This window comes from Callorhinus ursinus, unplaced genomic scaffold, assembly GCF_003265705.2.
Source record: "Callorhinus ursinus isolate GAN/ISIS: 27379988/994484 unplaced genomic scaffold, GSC_fseal_2.0 scaffold6, whole genome shotgun sequence".
NCBI lineage: Eukaryota > Metazoa > Chordata > Mammalia > Carnivora > Otariidae > Callorhinus > Callorhinus ursinus.
The window spans coordinates 25,437,644-25,457,635 of record NW_027397068.1 but is presented as its reverse complement, the minus strand read 5'-3'; the positions used below and the strand labels follow the sequence as shown (position 1 = coordinate 25,457,635).

At 44.4% G+C, this 19,992-nt stretch overlaps 1 protein-coding gene across 2 annotated transcripts in view; it reads left to right on the top strand.

Moving 5' to 3' along the window:
* The window catches only part of PREP (prolyl endopeptidase), a 114,380-nt gene extending 96,261 nt beyond the window's left edge, over window positions 1–18,119 (top strand). For both annotated transcript variants that reach the window (XM_025863208.2, XM_025863216.2), the window contains 5 exons: window positions 5,868–6,004; window positions 8,651–8,745; window positions 11,478–11,609; window positions 14,547–14,703; window positions 17,374–18,119. In XM_025863208.2, coding sequence (XP_025718993.1) covers window positions 5,868–6,004; window positions 8,651–8,745; window positions 11,478–11,609; window positions 14,547–14,703; window positions 17,374–17,668 — 816 coding nt within the window. In that variant the 3' untranslated portion in view covers window positions 17,669–18,119. The remainder of the gene's footprint in view (window positions 1–5,867; window positions 6,005–8,650; window positions 8,746–11,477; window positions 11,610–14,546; window positions 14,704–17,373) is intronic.
* The last annotated feature ends 1,873 nt before the right edge of the window (window positions 18,120–19,992 follow it).

Sequence of the window (19,992 nt, the reverse complement as noted above, 5' to 3'; positions counted from 1 at the left end):
AGCAGTTGCCAGATAGAAATCAGAACAGATGAGACCTGGGAAGAAACCAATTCAGAAGTGGCATTTCTGAACAGTGGGGCAAAGAACAATCCTTCAGTGAGTGGTACGTGATAGTTGGTCTTTGGGGGAAAGACCATATGCAAAAACAAACTCCCATTTGGACTATAAATATAAATGTAAAAATTCAAAAATTGTTATAACTTAGATAGAGAAATAACTTAGATAGATAGATAACTTAGATAGAGAAACCCCTATCTGTCTGTGTGGTGTGTATATTCAAGATTCCAGAAAGAGAGTTAAAAGACAGGCTATAGATGGGGAGGAGATACAAACAAAACTTGGCAGAAAAAAAGCTAGTATCCTTGATGTAAGAAGAGTTTCTATAAACTAATCAGAAAAGTAACACAGTAAAAGAACAGGTACGTTTTGTTTTCTGACAAAGAGACATAAAATGATGAGTAAATAGATGAAAATGTTTGTGAATTTAAAAATAATCTTAAAGCAATAATGAGATGGTAAAGTTTGCCTGTTAGACTAGCAAAAATTAAAATCCATTTTTGTAACATCCACTGCTGATAAGAAATGGACACTTAGGTAATCACTGTCCCTAGGGACTTAAGTTGATACACCATTTGAGAGAACTGTTTGTCAGAATGCATTGAATTTTTATATGCACATAGAGTTTGATCTGGCAAGCACATGTCTTAAGAATATATATCCTACGAGAGCGCCTGGGTGGCTCAGTCGTTAAGCGTCTGCCTTCGGCTCAGGTCATGATCCCAGGGTCCTGGGATCGAGTCCCACATCGTGCTCCCCGCTCGGCGGGAGGCCCGCTTCTCCCTCTCCCACTCCCCCTGCTTGTGTTCCTGCTCTCGCTGTCTCTCTCTGTCAAATAAATAAATAAAATCTTTAAAAAAAAAAAAATATATATATATATCCTACGAGATCATAGCATGAATATGAGATGTGTCTAAAAGGGATTTATTCCATCATTGTTAAGAGAAAAAGAACAGTCTGAATATCCATCAGTAAGCAAATGATTAAATGCATTTGTGTACATTCATACAATGAAATACTAGGCAGCTGTTTTTGTTTAGTTTGTTTTTTGTTTTGTTTTTTTTGGTTTGGTTTTTCATTTTTTTGTGTGTGCTTTTTTTTTTTAAAGAGGTGAATTTGGGGATTTTAACATGGAAGGAACCCCATGATATCTTGCTGTGTGAGGAGAGTCTGTGTTGTAGGCCAACATTAGCCTGACTCCATGCATCAATCACCACATGACAGTAACCTGTGTGTGTGTGTGTGAATATGTAAGAATAGATGTGTCTCTATAAACTTATGAAAAACTTGGGAAGCGCACACACCACTGGGACAGAGCTGAAGTTGGAGGGATAAGGAGAAAGAAAACATTCATTGACGCCCTTTAAGAGTGGTGGTAAAGCTGGGGCTCGGACAGTTGAGCATCTGACTCTTGGTTCCAGCTCAGGTTATGATCTTGGGGTCATGGGATGGAGCCCACGTAGGGCTCTGTGCTCAGCAGAGAGTCAGTTTTCTCTCCCTCTCCCCCTCTACCTTTCCTCCTCCTTGCTCACTCTTTCTCTCTCAAATTATAAATAAATCTTAAAACAAAAAAAAAAGTGGTGGTGAAGACACCACTTTACCAGCAGTGGTGAATGAGGTCGGAAGGCATGAGCTGTGGGTATAGGTTACCGTGGAAGATGTGTGATTAGGAAGGAAGAGGGAGATGGAAATTTAGCTTGAGGGGCACGCAGGGCACTGCAAAAGGTGTTGGTGTCTTGTTTTGTTATATAGGATAGGAGAACTTTGAGTGTGTTTGTATGCCAAGGAAAGGGAGAAAATGCAAAAAGACTACGTTGTGGTAGCGGGGAGTGTGATGGTGGCGGGATTGGCAAGGACTAGAATCAAGGCTGAGTCTGTCTCTGGGGTTGTAGAGGGTGAGTGAAGTGGGCAGAAGGTTTCTTACGAACTCCAAGCAGGTGGCCTCAATGACAGCACACAAGACAAAGAGTAGGGGATGCAAATGGGTGGTGTTGGGAATGGAAGAAGATGGCAGGTGTTGGAAACAGCTACTCTGGAATTGATTTCGGTACAAAAAGTATAAGGAAGACATTTAGGAAATAGGAAGGAAAAGGAGAAACATAAGGAACTCATTTAGGGAAAGGAGAAAACCAACAGAAAGAATAAGTTCAGAGCCTGTGAGTTCAGGTATGACTAATTTGCAGTGAAGTGAGCTGGCATTTTCTGAGTGCCCGCTACCTGGAGGAGGAGAAGGAATCCAGTGGCTTTAGGTTAGAATGAGAGGATTTCAGGCATTAGTGACACCGAGAGAGCTGGCTAAGGGTCTTGAGCCCAAGTGAGGCTGACAGAGCCGGAGAGAATACGAGGGACTGAATGTTGTGATAAGATGTTGCACTCAGGAGTGAGGAAGGGAAGGAGTGTGGAAGAGCAAGTTGGAATCACAGGGGGAACGTCAGCATTCCTTGCAGAGAGTTTCAGGATCTGAGGGCAAGGACAGAGCCAAGGTCACGGGTGTTTGTAGTGCCTGCTGGCTTTTCTCCGTACACCCTAAGTCCCGCGAGGGAAGGGATTACCCAGCGCCTGGCACATGATGGACACCCAGCAAACATTCGAACGAACAAGTGGATAGGGTGGTGTGGAAGCTCAGATTGGACAGTGAGGCATTCAGGCATCTGTAAGGACAGGATGCTGAACCCGTCATCAACTTCACTGTTAAAGTCACTGAAGAAAATCGCATGAGAACCAGGGGGAGAACAATAGAGTCCCATATTGAATTATTAAGGATTGTGGGAAGACACCTGGTTTTAGTCGATAAAACTGACAAGGATACAGGGAGTGATAAAAGCAGACTGTAACTGGTTTTGGAGCCCCGGTCCACCTGCACCAGAGTAGGTAGGAGACTTGCTACATCTGCAGCTTTGAGCGCTCCACCCTGTTGAACTGGAACTTCTGGGAATGGAGTCTGGGAAACTGTATTTGTAACGTGTTCGACACAGATGCTTAGGCCCAGCCAGTGAGTTTCAAGAACCACTAGTGAGATTCTGAAGGGGAGCTGTTTGCTTTGGCCAGGTTTGGGAAGCAAATGGAAATAAGGAGTTTACTAGCTTTTCTTCCTAACCAAACAAATCCAGAGCAGTGGGAAAGACACCCCAAAGCCTCTTAAAGAAGAGCTTTGAAGGAAGTGGCTTCAAGAGGAAAGCAGTTGCAGTTAAGTCAAAGAAGGAGACAGTGCATGATGGAAAATGGCTGGGCTGTTTGTAATGACTGTTTCTAAAATGTTCACGTGGATTCCTTCCATGGTTACGAAAAGACTCAGGATTCAGTTTGCCCTTTTATTGAAGAGTGGGGTTAAGGTTTATTATCAATTGCCCTGCCATAAATAGAAACGGCCTAGAGCACTCCTGTGTGTGTGTGTGTGTGTGTGTGTGTGTGTGTGTGTGTGTGTGTGTGTGTGTACAGAGATGTGACAAACTGTATACACGGGTGTTCACATGGTGTGTATATTCATTTCAAGTCTGAAATAGCCTTCTTCTCAGGAGTTTTCTTGAAGTGGATTTTATTGTAATCATCTTCACAGTGCCCTTTCGCTTTTGGACAGTGTTCAAAGTGGTGGTATTTTAACATCTGAAGCACACCAACTTCAGCTTGGATATATTTTTGCATCTACGGGCGTGAAGGGGACTTGGGGCTTCTGCTGGTATTCTAAAAGGTTCCTCTGTCCTGGAGCCAGCTGGGGGAGGGAGACTCGCACACTGACCCACAGGCGCTGGAGATCTCTAGGTGGCAGCCAGAAAAGTGGGACCCGAGGAGCCACATTGTCACAGAGCACCAAGCTGGAGCCCTTTAGGGACAGAAGGAGAGCCAGCTGAGTGGAGACTAGAGGTGCCTCAGCCCCGCTGGCTGGGCGAAGAGCAGGAGCAGAGGAGGGTGTTGTGGGCGGGTGAGCTGGACCGGAGAGAGATGAGGTGCCGGGGCAGGGGTTTGAGGACAGGTGAAAGCTGGAGGGAATGCGATTTTTGAACAGAGGATTCGTTTAAGGTAGAATCATGTGAGACCATTTGTTCCCCTGCTCCTTCTGTGGTTGGAGTGCTCCAGATTCTCCCGTCTGAGTTGAAGGCCCTGTATTTGAACTCCTTAGCCCCAGCCAGTGACTTGGAACTTGTTCCTCTCACCCTGCATTTACGCGTACTACCCACACAGTTACCCTCTGTCAGGCGCTGCTAACTGGCAGCCGCTAACAACTTTCAATAAACGTGTGTGTCCCTTCTGATAGTTTTGAATCCTGAGGAGTATATACTCTCCATGATTCCTGAACTCTCAAATTTACATCTCTCTCAGTATCTCCCCAAAGTCAGAAACCATTGCTTTTTTTGCTATTATTTTTGGCAGGTTTCCGATAACTACCAACCCTGTAGGCCTTTATTTCATCCTGTAGTGCATTTCGCTACATCTGCACCCCCGCCTTCCCACCCCCCGTTGATGGCCAAGGACTTTGTGGCAACTCTCTACAGTAGAACTGCTACCGTCAAAAGCTTTGGATAGAATATGGCTCCAAACCACACTAAGTGCAAAGGCTTATGTCCTTGAGCGTAACAGGGGAGGTCAGCAAGACATTTCTGAGTGGGAACACTTTCAGGTATCATTTGGGGTAAAGACACCATGTTTGCCCAAAGAGAAAACTATTTATAGATTTTCTGTCTGGAAGAAACCATTATCTGCTTTTGGTGGGCTCATCACTTGATTAGCATCCAGTGTTCTCTTTCTTATTGTTTTAGTCCTTTTATCCAAGAAGTAATGGATATAGAAATGTTGACCGAACTTGCCCAAGGTTGCCCAGACTCCAGGAGGTGTGATGAGCCTTAATTAAAAAATGCTGAAGAACGAGGTGCCTGGGTGGCTCAGTCAGTTGGGCATCTGACGGTTGGTCTCAGCTCGGGTCTTGACCTCAGGGTCATGAGTTCAGGCCCCACGTCGGGCTCCACGCTGGGTGCAGAGCCTACTTAAAAAAAAAAAAAAATGCTGGAGAAAATGTCTTTAATAGGAATAATAGGCTTTCCTTGTTGTTCTTCTATTCTCTCACCTAATACATATTTTGTAGTTGTTAACATTTACTTAATAATAGCTGAACACAGAAAAATGAAGAGTTACTGCGTATCTTAATGAATAGAGAGGAAGTTGCCTGGGTGGCTCAGTTGGTTAAGCAACTGCCTTCGGCTCGGGTCATGATCCCGGAGTCCCGGGATCAAGTCCCGCATCGGGCTCCCGGCTCAGCGGGGAGCCTGCTTCTCCCTCTGACCTTCTCCCCTCTCATGCTGTTTCTCTCTCTCTCTCAAATAAATAAATAAAATCTTTAAAAAAAAAAAAAAGAGGAAGTTGAATATGAAATTTGTTTCCTAGAAAAGAGTCTCCCTAGACTGAATCGTTTGGTAGGATGGCCGATCTGACTTTTCTGGTCCTGGGAGGGTGACAAGGGGCAAAGAACTGACGGCCTGTTCTCTTCTGTGTTGCATGTGGTGGGCACAATGGCCCCATTTGGGGATGAAGAACTGAGGCCAAAGGATGATAAATGGGTCACCCAAGGTAACCTAATTAGACACTTGTGGAATAAGAATTCAAATTCAGGTCTCCCTACTTTCTGACACTTCTCTACTCCACAAAGTCTCCTTAAAACTGAAAGATACTTCACATCAGATACATCAGGGGGACTGGCTATCCATTGTGCTGCTCTACGTCTTGAAGAGAGAATTGACTACCTGCACGTTTCTCCCATTTAAAAGCAAGCAAGCATTAACTAAGTAATACTAAATCTATTCTGCTTTCTTTTGTTCTAGATTTTCTATCCCAGCAAGGATGGCACAAAGATTCCAATGTTCATTGTGCATAAAAAGGGCATAAAATTGGATGGCTCTCATCCTGCTTTCTTATACGGCTACGGAGGCTTCAACATATCCATCACGCCCAACTACAGGTAAGCATGGAACGCTCCAGGAACTTCAGCGTGGATGTGATCCTCCCCCTACAGTGGGAAGAAAGCAGAGACGAGTCCACTAACTCATTGTTTCAAATGTACATAACTGTATATTTCTCGCTTGTTTTTTGTGGAGGGGCAGGATTGTGTGTTAAGTACATGCCCTTTTGGTCAGGAATTTCAGGAGCACAAGCTAATCTTGTGTCTTCAGTGAGTAGATTGTTTGAGAGCTAGACGTTGAGGCTGGAGCTGCCAAGGCTACAGACGGGGAGTGTCAGCTGAGGTTTGGACAGAAGGTAGTTGTCCCCGCACAGTTTGTCATTTGCTGTCCCGCCACTGCCCTCAGTATTCTCTTCAGAGGGAATGATTTTTTAGCTACTGATTATATTTTTCAGCAGCACAGAGTCTTAAAATAGACTATCTTAATATTCAGCCATAAGTACACTTTCTGTATCTGCTATTACTTCATTTTAAACTGTTTATGTGATTATTTCCCAATAAGTATGGTTCAGGGAGGGAAAAATCTGCATTGCCACATTTGCTGTTATTTAAATAAATATCTTCTGTTATTTGCAAACTTGGATTTAATATCCCATTCACAGTATAAAATGGAATTTGCGTTGAGCACTTTTAGTAAAAACAAGGAGTCTCCTACCAGCAAGACCAGCCATGAGCCAACTTCTAAATAGAGCCTCATATGAAATCTGATCCTATTCAGGAAGAAATTTATGGACTGGTGACTCCCAGGACATAAATTCAGGGTAGATTCAACTGGCTGCCCCAAATACGAAGACAAGAAAACTGTTGCTTTGTTTTGAGCCTTTGATGGTTCAGTGTTTAGGATTTGATGAGGTACGAAACATGGTCCCTGCCCCGCAGTAGCTTATAGCCAAATTGTGAACTGCCTTGGACATCTGGGAAAAGAGTTGGATTTTATCCTTTTGTTAGTGAGGAGCTGATGAACTTGTAAAATCATCATATGAATACATTGAAGGGAAACCAGTTAAAAGAGTGGAGCAGGGGTGGTTCTTCATTCACCTTACGGTGACACTCTGCATTCTGCAGCGTTTCCTCCGCACCAACCATTATTCAGGGCAGGGCCTGAGCCACAGATGGGCTGCCCACCTCTTGCCAGTTTCCTGGGCAGTCAGATGTGCTCTCTCATTCGTATGTCCGTGTCTGTGTGATTAAACCATATGCCATATTTATTCTTTGTGATGATTAGTCTAAGAATGCAAACCAGTACCTGTTGGTTCATTAGATTAACCTAATCCTTAAAACAAAAAAATAAAATGTGTCATTGTTCACCCTTCTTTATCACTTAAAGTGATGAAATTCAAGCTTCAGTTTCGAGTCATGGTGATGCCTGAGGGTAGGGCCCATGAGCATGTGTTTCATTCAGTGAACAAGTTAAGAGACTCGCATCCTGAGCCCCACTTTCCTTAGTCCCTGCAGTGATGGTCTGTCATGGAGACAACCCTGATTCTCGAGCAGATCTATAGCTAAAACTGCTTGTCTTTGTTCATTTGTACAAGTAGTTATTAATCCTGCTCCACTGGGACTTGAGAGATGAGTAACGAAGGGTCCCTGCATCATTTTTATCCCAGAACCCAGCAGATATGCTGGGACCTTCTGTAGAGACCATCAGGGATGCATGAACAATGTTGATGAGAAGACCAAGTGATTGAAAATCTGTTTGGCCAATCCAGTTGTGTGGTATGATCACCTCCCCCAACTCCCCTTTTCTCTGAGTCCTCAAGACCCAAGAAATTAGCACTCAGGCCATCTAGAGCCCCAGGTTACAGAAGCCTGCGTTTTACCCAGCTGCTAAAAGGGAGAATGATAAAATTTTCATACACGCTTCTCAAGACAGAATTAATTTTAGCTATTAGAAATAATGGATGTCATTTAGCACCGTTAGGGTCAGAGTAGAAAGAAGAAGAGAAAACAAAATCCAGATTTCCTAAAGGACTTAAGGGCTTTGTGCTATAGTTTCTTCTACTTATTTCTAGAAAACTTTCTCCAGCCCTGAGCCCTCCATGCTCCCTTTCTGGACCGTGTCCTTGGTCTCCTCAACCCTCTTCACACCTTATGTTACCTAGTTCAGCATCTAAATGTCTATAAAACTGGAACGCCTCTTTAAAATCCCAATTTCAGAAACCTCTTTCTTTATTCCAACTTGAACAATGAGAAGAGAGATACTAGAAACAGTGGAGCAGGGACCGCCACCGGGGATTCCTGCCAGCCCAGAGCCATTCACACCAGGGCTGTGTCACGTGGCTGGAGATACTCAGTTTGCCAACATAATTGTTTCAAAGATGGATTCAGCATGAAATGAGAGCTTCGGGTTCTTTCTCTGTTTGCATCCTGCATTGTGTATTCCCACTTCCTATAATAAAATATTGACCAGTATAGAAAAATGAGATCTACTGAATGCACATGAAAATATATGAACTTTGCAGTTAAACATTAATCAGAACTTTTATATTTTGCCCTTTATAATCAAATAGTAAAAACTACGGGGCTCCTGTTTCAGTAATGTTACCTGTGGAGTATCTTCGGGGATGTATTTCTTTGGCTGGAGAGAGACAGCGTGGTCCTTACCAGGTGGTTGATGGAAGGTTAATTATTTGAACCGTTTCTCAGTGTGTCCAGGCTCATCTTTGTGAGACACATGGGCGGTGTCCTTGCAGTGGCCAACATCCGAGGAGGGGGCGAGTATGGAGAGACGTGGCATAAAGGTGAGGTATTTCCTCTACAGAAACACAAACACGGCAGAGCCAAAGCTGCGTTTGAACGAGCTGACGGGATTAGGAGCAGATAAGCGTTGTGGCTAGACAAGTGAAAAATAAGGAGATGTTCAAACACGTTGCAGGCACCACCACCCCTCTAAAAACAGCTCCGTTTTTTCACATTTTGTTTTCCTTTGTAATCTGTTTATTTTAATGAAGCACACACTTTTCAGAAGCATTCCCTATAAAGCATAATCAGAGTTGGGTTTTTTAGCAATGCACAGGGTACATTTTTATCACTGTCAGAAGAGGGTCTGCGGGGCACTTTTTGGCATTTATTGGCTCTCTTTTGAGTCAAGACCAGGCTCTTTGGTTAGCATTATATGGCTATCTCCAACCAGGTCATTTTCTCTTAAAAAGAGCCATCTCAAAAGAGCTTTCCTGTTCCCAGAGGGAGCATCCTTTTGCTTGTTTTCTTTGATTTTCCCGATGTTGCTAAGAAGTAGCATCCCCCTAGCATTACGGCTGTGACTCTGTCGTGAGCAGGTTTTAGACTCAGGAGCTCACTCGTTTTTCTTTTCTGGTTTTAATGATGCAGTCTCTGTTCTCCGGGCTCCTGAAGCATGTATTCTACTTCGTTGAGGATATTGCTTCAATACTAAGCTTCATTCCCCAGGCTGTCGAAATTTTTTTAAAGCCTTATCTCTTCCTTTTCTTTCCATATGGAGCACATCCTTTCCCCCAGACTTTTGTGTGTCTGGAATTCTTAGACTAACCAATAGCCAGAGGAGGATGTGGGAACGCACGTTCACTCCCACCAGCCTCAGGCTTCTCCCCACTCCCATCATCAGCCGTCATTTACAAGAAGGCCTACTAGAACAAAGGAAGCCACCAGGCCTTGGTGTTGGTCAGCAGCATCAGGCAAAAGGGGGTCTTCTCCCACAGTAGGAGCAGCAGACCTGCATACATCCACTTGTCTGAACCTGAGGCCAGAGGCTGTGGTTTTCTGCACCAAATCCAGTCTGCAAAGATGAGGGTAGATCTGTAAAGAGATTTTTCATGAGTACCTGTTAGATGACAAGATGTAGGAAAGGCCAGGCCTGACCCCCTGAACATCCAGCAAGCACCCCAGAGGCTGACATCAGACAACATACTATTTGAGCATCTTAGCAAGAGTGAGTATTTCTCATTAACACACGGGCTCCTGGCCTGCCCGCCATCATTAGGGCAACTGCTCCCAAGTGTCATCCTCAAAATTGTCATTGCATAATTTTGACCCTGACCTGATATTAGAGTTTAATTACACTAAAATCATACTGTGATATTAAGAGATGATTGATCAAAGAAGAATAAGAAAATCTCTACATCCATATTTATGTTCCTAATCCATGTGCCAAGTCTGGACCCCCGACACACGTCATTGACTAGTTAAACCGTTGGTGGCATACATACACACACCCCTGCATGGACTCTTGGTCCTGTGGCCTGCTCCTGGAGAACCCAGATTCTTCTCCATAAACCCCGTGGTCATCAGCTGCGCACCGTGCTGTGATAGGCACCAGTACTCTCTCATCTCTGTATTAATGAACCAACTTAATTGTCCAAAAGCCCTGGGGGAGGGGGGAGACTGTCTGTATTTAGACTGATTTGTAAACTTTCTCCAAATTTAGGCAGTCAAGGGGCCAGAAACGGATTTTTTCAGTTAGACCCTAGTATACTGAACATTGATAGATCTAAATTCCGTTTATTGAGTTTAAAATTTAATGCTCTTTAAAAAATACAGTCCTATACCCAAAATGATATTATTCCTGGAAACTAAGTAATTCTAGCTATTCTAATTCACCGATAATTTCTTATTAAGATTTTAACATTTGTCTTGATATGAAAAAATTGCTTCAGTAGCACAGCTTCATCTTTAATTGAATTTCTGCAGAAGTGGTTAATCTCAAATATCTAATTAGACCTGTCTGCTTTTGGTTTGTCTCATAGGCAATTACTTCAGACATCTCTTCCGTTGAGGGCCCATCTTTGACTTTTGGCCTTTACTTTCAGATATTCCAAGACCTTACAAATGTTCCTCTCTTTACATAATTTCTTTGTGTGGTTTTACACACTGGATGACTTCTCTGGGGAGAAGTCTGAGATCTTCATTCAAGAATTGAGCAACTGTAACAGGCTGCTCTCTACACCACCACCTCCCCGCCTCACCCCTGCTTACATTCCCTAAAGAAGGGCGGAACCAAAGAGCTTATTTCTCAGCATTACCTTTCCCAGCTCCGGCCAAAAGGAGGGTGGAGAAGTGCCCCTGTGGGCACACGGCCGTCCCATCCCCGAGAGGGGGTCGTTGCTCGCTACTCAGGGTGCAGAAAGGCTTGAGCACAGCTCAAAGTTAAGTTCAGCCTCTCTAATACCTGGGTTCCTTTTGGTTACCTGTTGTACTTTTGTCCCCATGGCTCTCTGACCCAACGGACAGTCTCTTCCCTGTGGGGCCCTGCCGTTGTATTTAGGAAAACACACATCCCCCCTGTGGATTAGTGATTGTGGTGTTGATGGATTCCCATAATGCGTAACAAAATTTCAGTTGAGGCATTTTTCTAAATGTGGTGTTCGCCCACTGTGTGTAAGTGATCCATAGCTGAAACTCTGCCCTGTCGTTTGAATTCCCTTTAGGTTAAACGTGTGTGTGTGTGTGTATTTTAATGTTTTGTTTCTTAACCATCTTTTACTTTGGTACATTGCAGGTGGTATCTTGGCAAACAAACAAAACTGCTTTGATGACTTTCAGCATGCGGCAGAGTATCTTATCAAGGAAGGTTACACATCTCCCAAAAGGCTGACTATTAATGGAGGTTCAAACGGAGGCCTCTTAGTGGGTGAGAACTGGAGTCTATTGTACTTACTAGTTAACACTCTTGGGGTTTTCAGATACACTGTCCGGAGACAGCTCTTGACTTACTTTGGCTCATGGATGGGAGCAAAGAAAGCAAAACCCATTTGTATCAGGGCATCTGATAAAAGACACATAAAGACCCAGCTGAACCCACTGTACACAGGCTTGATTCACGATAGCCTGAGAAGCTTCTCCCCTGCATGCCCTGAGCTCTTCTGGGCTGCACACTGGGTAGGACCCCGCCCTACAAACTAGATCCACTAGACCCTTTCTAGGATTCAGCCAGCACAGGACTGAGCCTGATAACCCCTGTGATTGTGTTACTTGTAAGATGTGATCACCACTAAACATTTGTTGAATATCTATGCTGTGGGTGCAGAGAGAGAGGAGTAGTGAAAGAAAATGAGGTAGCACATAGACCGATGCACAGCAGAATAGTCAGGAAATCGTTTATGGTATTAATTCACACTTGTTGAGCACCTTATGTGCTGGGCGCTGAGCCCTTCGCATGCACACTCTCATTTGTCATGCATGGAGCCTGAGGGACAGGAACTGGTAGCATTCCCATTTTACCGAGGACCCAGGGGCACGGAGAGGTTGAGCAGCTTGCCTGGTGTCACACAGCTGGAAAGTGGTGATGCTGGGGCCGAGCATGACAAATGAGAGTGTGCATAGTCGTTCTAGTCGGAGGAGGCAGACAACACACACCAAAGGCCCTGAGGCCAGCAAGGGCTCAGAGTGTTCTAGCAACAGAGTAGAGGCCCATGGCTGTTGCTGGGCACAGTGAGCGAGGGAGAGTGTCAGGAGGCGAAACCAGGAAGGACCTCAGAGCCAGGCTAGGAGACCTAGTTTACTCTGGGAAATGAGAAGCCTTTGGGGGAGTGTCATAATTTGACTTATTTTTTAATGGGATCGATCCTGCACTGATCATGTTATGGTGTTAGGGGAGGCAAGAGCAGAAAAGTGGGCTGCCAGGTAGGAGGCCTCTGTCCCCGTGAGACGTGGTGGCTTGGCCCTGGAGTGTGTGATGGAAGCTGCTAGAAGATTCTGGGTTTGTTCTGAATTTGCATGTGGATCATATGCAAACTGTAAAAGAGAAGCACGAAGGGCAAATAAATCTAAGATTTAATGGGAAAGGATATTGAAAATACCATATGATTCCAGTGGTGGGAGAGTTGTTCAGTAATTCACTGTTTCATTCAGTAATTCCTTTATATTTTCAGTTTATTGGTTTACATCTGTTGGCAAACCTGGTTCCTTGAGGAACTTGCAGAAATGGATTTCCCTTCTCAGGGTGTTGAAGGCTAACTTAAAAGGACAGATTCCTGTCCCTCTCATATCTGACTGAGAGCATCAAGTTCTCCCAGGGTAGGACTCAGGATCTGGTATTAGGACTAAGCACCAAAATCAGAACTAGGTTTTTTGCCAGAGGCTGGAGAAGTCCAGATTCCCTTGACTCACTGTTTGTTTGTCATGCCAGCTTTGATGTGACTTCCTCCCACAGCCTAATTCCTTACGCTGGGTTGGGCTCCCCCACAGTGGTGTTTCCCACTCTGTAATCACTCATTCACTTAACTAACTTTCCCACTAGAACATTCACTGATCTGACTCCAGTGCCAGGCACATGGCGGGATATTCAATAAATATTGTTGAGTCATCAAAACAAAGAAAGTACATTTATGTAACTTCAGTGTACGAAGGCAAGTATTTTTAAAACAGGACAAGAACGTGTGCCAGTATTGGTTAGAGCCTGTGCTGGCTTTCAGGCCTGCCTTGGGCTGTATGAACAGTTTCTACTCACGACACTTCCAACACCAAGTGTATGGGGTTTCTTCCTCCACCCCAACCAACTCTCCTACACCCGCTGGCTGTCCTACACTTCAGTTCGGATAGTGCCCAGAGTGAGCACAGACCCCATGTGGTACAGGCTCAGTCTCCCAAGACTGCCGCCACTTCAGACACCAGTTCCAAGGCCCGGGCCCCTCATACTTATGACTGACTGGCTTCCCATTCAGGTTCAGACTTACTTGATAAGCCATTCGAAGTATTGTTTGCTGTCTGTCGGGTTCCCATGGTCCGCCTGCTCAGCTTTGGTAATTTGTGAGAACAGCTCCTAGACCCGAGGAGAGTAGGGTGTGTGGTCGAGGGGGGCTTGCAGAATGGGCATGTCCTCTCTGGGAAGGCCACCCTTCCCAGCACTTCAGTGTTCACCAACCTGGAAGCTCTTTGAACTCCACTGCTTAGGGGTTTTTATGGAGGTTCTATTAGGCAGGCATGACAAAGGAAATCATTAGCCATTATTAACTTAATTTTCAGCCCCTCTCCCCTCCCCCAAGGTCAGGGGCGGGGCTGAGAGTCCCACCCCTTTAACCACAGGGTTGGCTCCTCTGGCAACAGCCCCCATCCTATAGCCCCCTAGGAGCCCACCAAGTGTCACTTCTTTAGCATAAACTCAGGTATGGTTGAAAGGGGCCAATTATGAGTTCTAAAAGACATGCTTCTCACCTGTGTCACTCAGGAAATTCCAAGGGATTTAGGAGTTCTGTGCCAGGAACTGGGGACAATAACTATATATTTCTTATCATGTCACAATATCACAGGTTACTTTTGAGATTCTGAACAAGTTTTCCTTGTGAAAAAAAAAATAGGAATGGGAGCAGGAGACACAAGTTTTCTCGAAAATCCTTGAGTTTTTCTGAATAACTCCCCCATTGAGATTGACTTTAGGGCATGAACCTCCTACCCCTCAGATACACTGGAAGCAGGGAGAAAAGCTTGTGGCCATTAGGCAGGTGGTTTATGATGGTTTCTTCCTGTGCTCTAGGAAAATATGTATTTAAAGTGCTGATTTGTCCTTCTTTATTTAGATGTTTAAAGACAAACCACCCTCCTTTTCCATTCTTTCTGTCTTGGTTTTCAGCTGCTTGTGCAAATCAGCGCCCTGACCTCTTTGGTTGTGTTATTGCCCAAGTGGGAGTAATGGACATGCTGAAGTTCCATAAATACACCATCGGCCATGCCTGGACCACCGATTACGGGTGCTCAGACAGCAAACAACACTTTGAATGGCTTATCAAGTAAGTCTGAGTTCCTTTTGATACATATGGTACATGTTGCTAACAATTTTATATAATACTGAACGCAGTCAAAAGGACAAGTGTTTGACTCTTTGTCCCCTTCAGTGTCTCCTATTTGCATATCATTTACTGCAAAAGGAGTGGAAGTGATGGGAATTCCTCTTTGTCTTCCTTGTTTTGATCTGGTCTTTACAAAAACAACAAACGACAGAGATGTGGCAGGCAGAATTCTGAAGTCACCCTCCCACCCCCAAATTCCCGTCCCCTGGTCTCTTCAAATCAGACACTAATCAGAGTGCCGCTGTGAAGGGACTTTGCAGATTAAATTCAGGTTACTCATCAGCGGACCTTAAAATAAGGAAATAATCCTAGATTACTGAAGTGGACCCAGTCTAATGACAAAGCCTTAAAAGGCTGAGCACTTTCTCAGGCTGGAAGCCGGGAATGCGGCAGAAGGGGAGGTCAGATTAGAAGCCTGAGAAGGCCTGGATCTGCCCGTTGCTGGCTTTGAAGATGGAGGAAGGGGCCTCTAGAACCTGAGACCAGCCTCCAGCCAATGGTCATCAAAAAAAGGGAGACCTCAGCCCTATAATCACACAGGAACTGAGTTCTGCCAACAGCCTGAATGAGTCTGGAAATAGACTTTTTTCCCAGAATTTCCCGATAAGAGCCCAGCCAGCCAACACCTTGATTTCAGCCCTGAGACCCAGAGCAGAGAACCCAGTTGAGCCAACCCAGACTTCGGGCTGACAGAACTGTGAGATAAGAAATCTGTGTTGTTTTAAAAGCTACCAAACTTGTGGTAGGTTGTTACCATAGCAATCAAAAACTAATAGAAAAAGGTGTCATTATACTTTACATCTATGTATGGGATTTTAAGAAGGAAATAAAGAGGGATATATGCAGGTACATTAAACTTGTTTTGTTCTCAGTATAACCATATATGTTTGAAACTGCAAATCACATTATCAAAATATTGTACAACTGCATTCCTATCCTTCAACCGCTTTGGCAAGACCAATGAGAAAATGACAGACATTTAGACTCTCAAGACCACAAGCTACATTCTTTTCTGGCTCTTCACCGTCTTCGCTTCCCACGTGTAGGGGGTTGGGGACCAACATCAGCACTTGGGGACTGCCTGTGTCCCCTGTCCCAGTCTTCTCAGTCGACTCCACATTTCAATACAATAATTTCTCCAGTCAAGCTTTTTGTTTCATTTTATGTGCTTTTTATGGTTTTAGCTCCTCAGCTAAAATGACCAAAGTTTTATCATTGCAATAACCTCGTTGACAAATCCCAGTAAAAGCTAAAGATGGAAGCTATAGTTCAAGTTAATGTAAAGAAAATACACACTTAGTTTAGTCCCATCTAAACTCAAAAATACTGACCGAATTGTGTATCGAAGGCAACAAAATATTCAATGGAACCTAATACTTCTAAAATTAATTTGGGAAAAAAAAGAAAAGTAAATATCTTTACTTTTCCAACCTAGCTCTCACAGGGCTGTATTCTCCTCATACCTGCTGCTCCCAGAGCAGCAGAGAGCTCAGCCCTACACACTCGAGCCAGAGAGGGCCTTACCAAGAGCTGCTCAAACCTGGCAGCGTGCCCCCCCCCCCCCCCCAATGAAGGAGCTGGACTTCCACGTTTGGGAATAGTTGGATAAATTTTCTACAGAACTTCTCAGTTTTTTTTCCCCAAGAACTAACCTTTATCTGGAGGTTGATCCAAGAACAACACACTGAAATAAGATCAGAAAACCGATCCATTGCCACCCCCACCTTGTCTGTTGGGAGGCTAAACTCCAGAACTTTTCAGTCTTGACTTGGTTAACTGAGCAGAAATTTTACTCTTTTTGACTATTTACCCTCCAAAATAAAAGTCTCCTAAAATAGCCGATTATATTCAGTAATAGCGAACACTGAGAAACAGGACGTCCATATTGAGTAAAATGTAAAGAAAAAAAAATCCAGAGATTTCACTCACTTAACTACTATCAGTTACTGTTTAATTCGACTATACTTTTATTCTTAAAACCCTCTTGTTCCCTTACCTGAAAAGTTGTACTTCAGAAGGCGCTTCCTCTGCTCCTCCACTAACTTTGTTCCCATCAGCCGAAGGCCATTTCTTTCTGCCGGACCGTGAGAGCCAGCAGGAGGCCCAGACAGGACCCAGGTTCTTCCCAAGACTGCCACGCTGAGCCTTCAGTAAACGTTTTATAGATGGTAAAGGGGCAAAAAGCTGCCATACACTTTGAATTTCAAGTTTTTCAACAAAAGAAAGGCTGGCTCCTATTATACTCAAAATCAGTGGCTTAAAGTCAGTCCACTTTGTAGTAATGAGAAAGTCAGTCTAAAGAATACAGAACCATTCAAGACCGTAAGTGTGCACACATAGTTAGGATCATCTCACCAGCCCTAGGAGTTTCTTCTTTACCCAGTCTTCCAAAGTGGGAGCCACAGAAGTGACACAGCTCCCCAGTCTGCAGTAGCCCTGGCCACTTTTGACCTCCACGGCGATGCACACAGAGACTGCGGTGGTCACCTGGGGACTAGTCAGCCGCAGTCATTGCTAGTGAAGTTAGGCTGGTAAACTACATGGGTTACTGTGCCCGCCAGTGCTCCTTGAGCAGCCTCGTGGACAAACCACCCTGCCTTTGCCTTTTAGATACTCTCCGTTGCACAACGTGAAGCTCCCGGAGGCAGACGACATCCAGTATCCGTCCATGCTTCTCCTCACCGCTGACCACGATGACCGCGTGGTCCCACTCCACTCCCTGAAGTTCATCGCCACCCTTCAGTATGTCGTGGGCCGGAGCCGGAAGCAGAGCAACCCCCTGCTTATCCACGTGGACACCAAGGCCGGCCACGGGGCTGGAAAGCCCACGGCCAAAGTGATAGAAGAGGTCTCAGATATGTTTGCGTTCATAGCGCGGTGCCTGAACATCGACTGGATCCAGTAAACGGACTCTCCCTCTCCCTCCTGACAGCCGCAGAAAACCTCAAGGGCTTTCCCACCGTTCACACGGAGAAACCACTGGGCATAATGCTCCCCCCCCTCCACGGACACTATTCCTGCGCTCAGAGACTGCAGTTGAACAAACTGCTGTGGGAATTTTATCTTTTTTAGGCTTCTCCTTTTTAGCAAGCCCTTGGCGTTTCTTTTTCCACCCTGTGCAGGCACATGTTTTAAAAAAAAAAAAAAATTAAAAAGGCATGTTTGGATCAATAGCTAAGTGGCAGCCAACACATTGTGAATATTAGATTGCTGAATTCAGAGTCGTAGTCGGGCATACTTCTTCTAGAGCACTCAATGAAATCTGCTTCTATAACCATAACTGATATAGCTTTAAATGTGAGAACTGTTCTCATGAAAAAGACTTCTTTGCAACAATAATAAATCTTATTTAAGAATGGGAGGCTTTATTTCTGGTTCCTTTGTGCTGAGGGGCACTCACTCCGGATCGTGTCACTTTTCTACTGGAACAAGCAGTTCACCTTTCCACACAAGTTAGTTTCCAAACAGTGAAGTCCTAGAATGTTAGTGCTGAGAAGAAGGGTGTGCATCCGTTCGGCTCCCTTGTGTCTGGTCATGAAGCTAGCAGAGGCGCTCACTAGTTTCTGTATTAACCACTCAGTCAGCGGATAATCGGACTCTTTTGATTTGGATACTTACACTGAAAAAACAGTGGACCAGAAGCTTCAGATTATGGGCCTATCAATTTGGTTACGAAGTATCCCTGGACGTCGGAGTAGCTAGTGTATAAAACTCACATGAGTGAACTATCCAGATATATTTATCCAAACTTATCTTCAAATCAGAAATTTCAGCATTTCCCAAAGCTGTTTTTCCCTCCCATAGACCGCTTCTTAGAAATAGTCACACTTAAAACAGTTTTGGCCCCTGACCCCTGCTACCCCAGATGTTTAAGAGGAGGATATACCATTCCTCAAACTGTCGTTCATACAATTTCAAGGCATTACATCTCATGAAACACTGTTCCTTTAGGCATCAGTTTGGGAAATGCTGGTATAATTTATGAGAAGAAAACCATTTCTTCTTCGTCTTGCTTAAGATGACAAAAATAACTCCTATTTTATATGAAGTATCTTAACCTTAAAAAGGCTTAAAAGATTACTTCATTGTTCCATTAACTTGTACTTTTCCAGAGAAGTCCTGTTTTCCAAATCATACATATTTGTGCTTTTCTTTAGCGCTCTACCTCTCAAATTGTGGTCTGAAATTAGACATGCACCGTTTTCTGTCAAGCATATCACTACAAACCGAACATAGTGAAAGGTGGCTACTTTGGTTTTTCTCATCTAGGATCACGTATTCTAGTAAAGTGTCCATAAGCACTGTATACAACGTGGCTGTCCCTGAAACATAGGATGCACACTCTAGCCTCCCCCCGGCCACCCCACCCCAGAGAACAAGGGTGCCCCCAGCTATCAGCACTTGCAGAACTGACATCATCTCCGCCACCGAGAGAGGCGAACCCTGGCTAACTGCCATGTACCTGTCAGCCAGCATGGCAGGAAAAAAAAAAAATACATTTGCCTCGATAAGCTAGAGGCATCCTTTTTCTTAGACCTGCTGGGTAGTTTGAGGTACAGACAGCCTAGTTATTCCGACTCAGTCCAGAGCATGTTCAAGCTTGCACAGAATCCAGCCCTACTTTCCCACAGAGGGCTCTTACTGAGCAGTGGAAAGTGAAGAACACAGTGGGTAGGGTCTCAGCTTCAGGAGAAGTCAGTCAGGCCCAGGGTCGAATCCCAACTCTCATTTCGTAAGTGGTAATTAGGAACAGACATTATATATACACTTAACAAAAGTGCCTACCAAAGAACTGGCCTCTAATTGTGAGTTCTCTTTCCTAAGCTAATTTTCACATCTAGATTTAAGCAGAACATCTGAGCCCACAAACTGAAGGTAGCTTTTTTTTAAGCCCTAAACACTGGGAGTATATGAAGTTGGCCCCATCCCAGATCTCCGGGGCCTTCCCTATTAGATGCCACCCTCCTCTATGTCCAGTGCTCCGCCTCTCTGCTCCATCCTACGTTGGTCTATGGTGTTTTGGAAAAAAAAAAAAAAGGCACACAATATACAGGTAGTCTAACTTGCCACGTAGGTCACAGAATTTGCTACCTTAGTGAAATAAAGTCACATTTCTGACAGTTAATGCGTACACGCCTGGAATAGTGTAAAAGTTGGCAATTACAGTTTCCTAATACTCCCACTAAAACTTAGCCAATTACACACAAATGGTGCAGCAGGCTGAAAAGG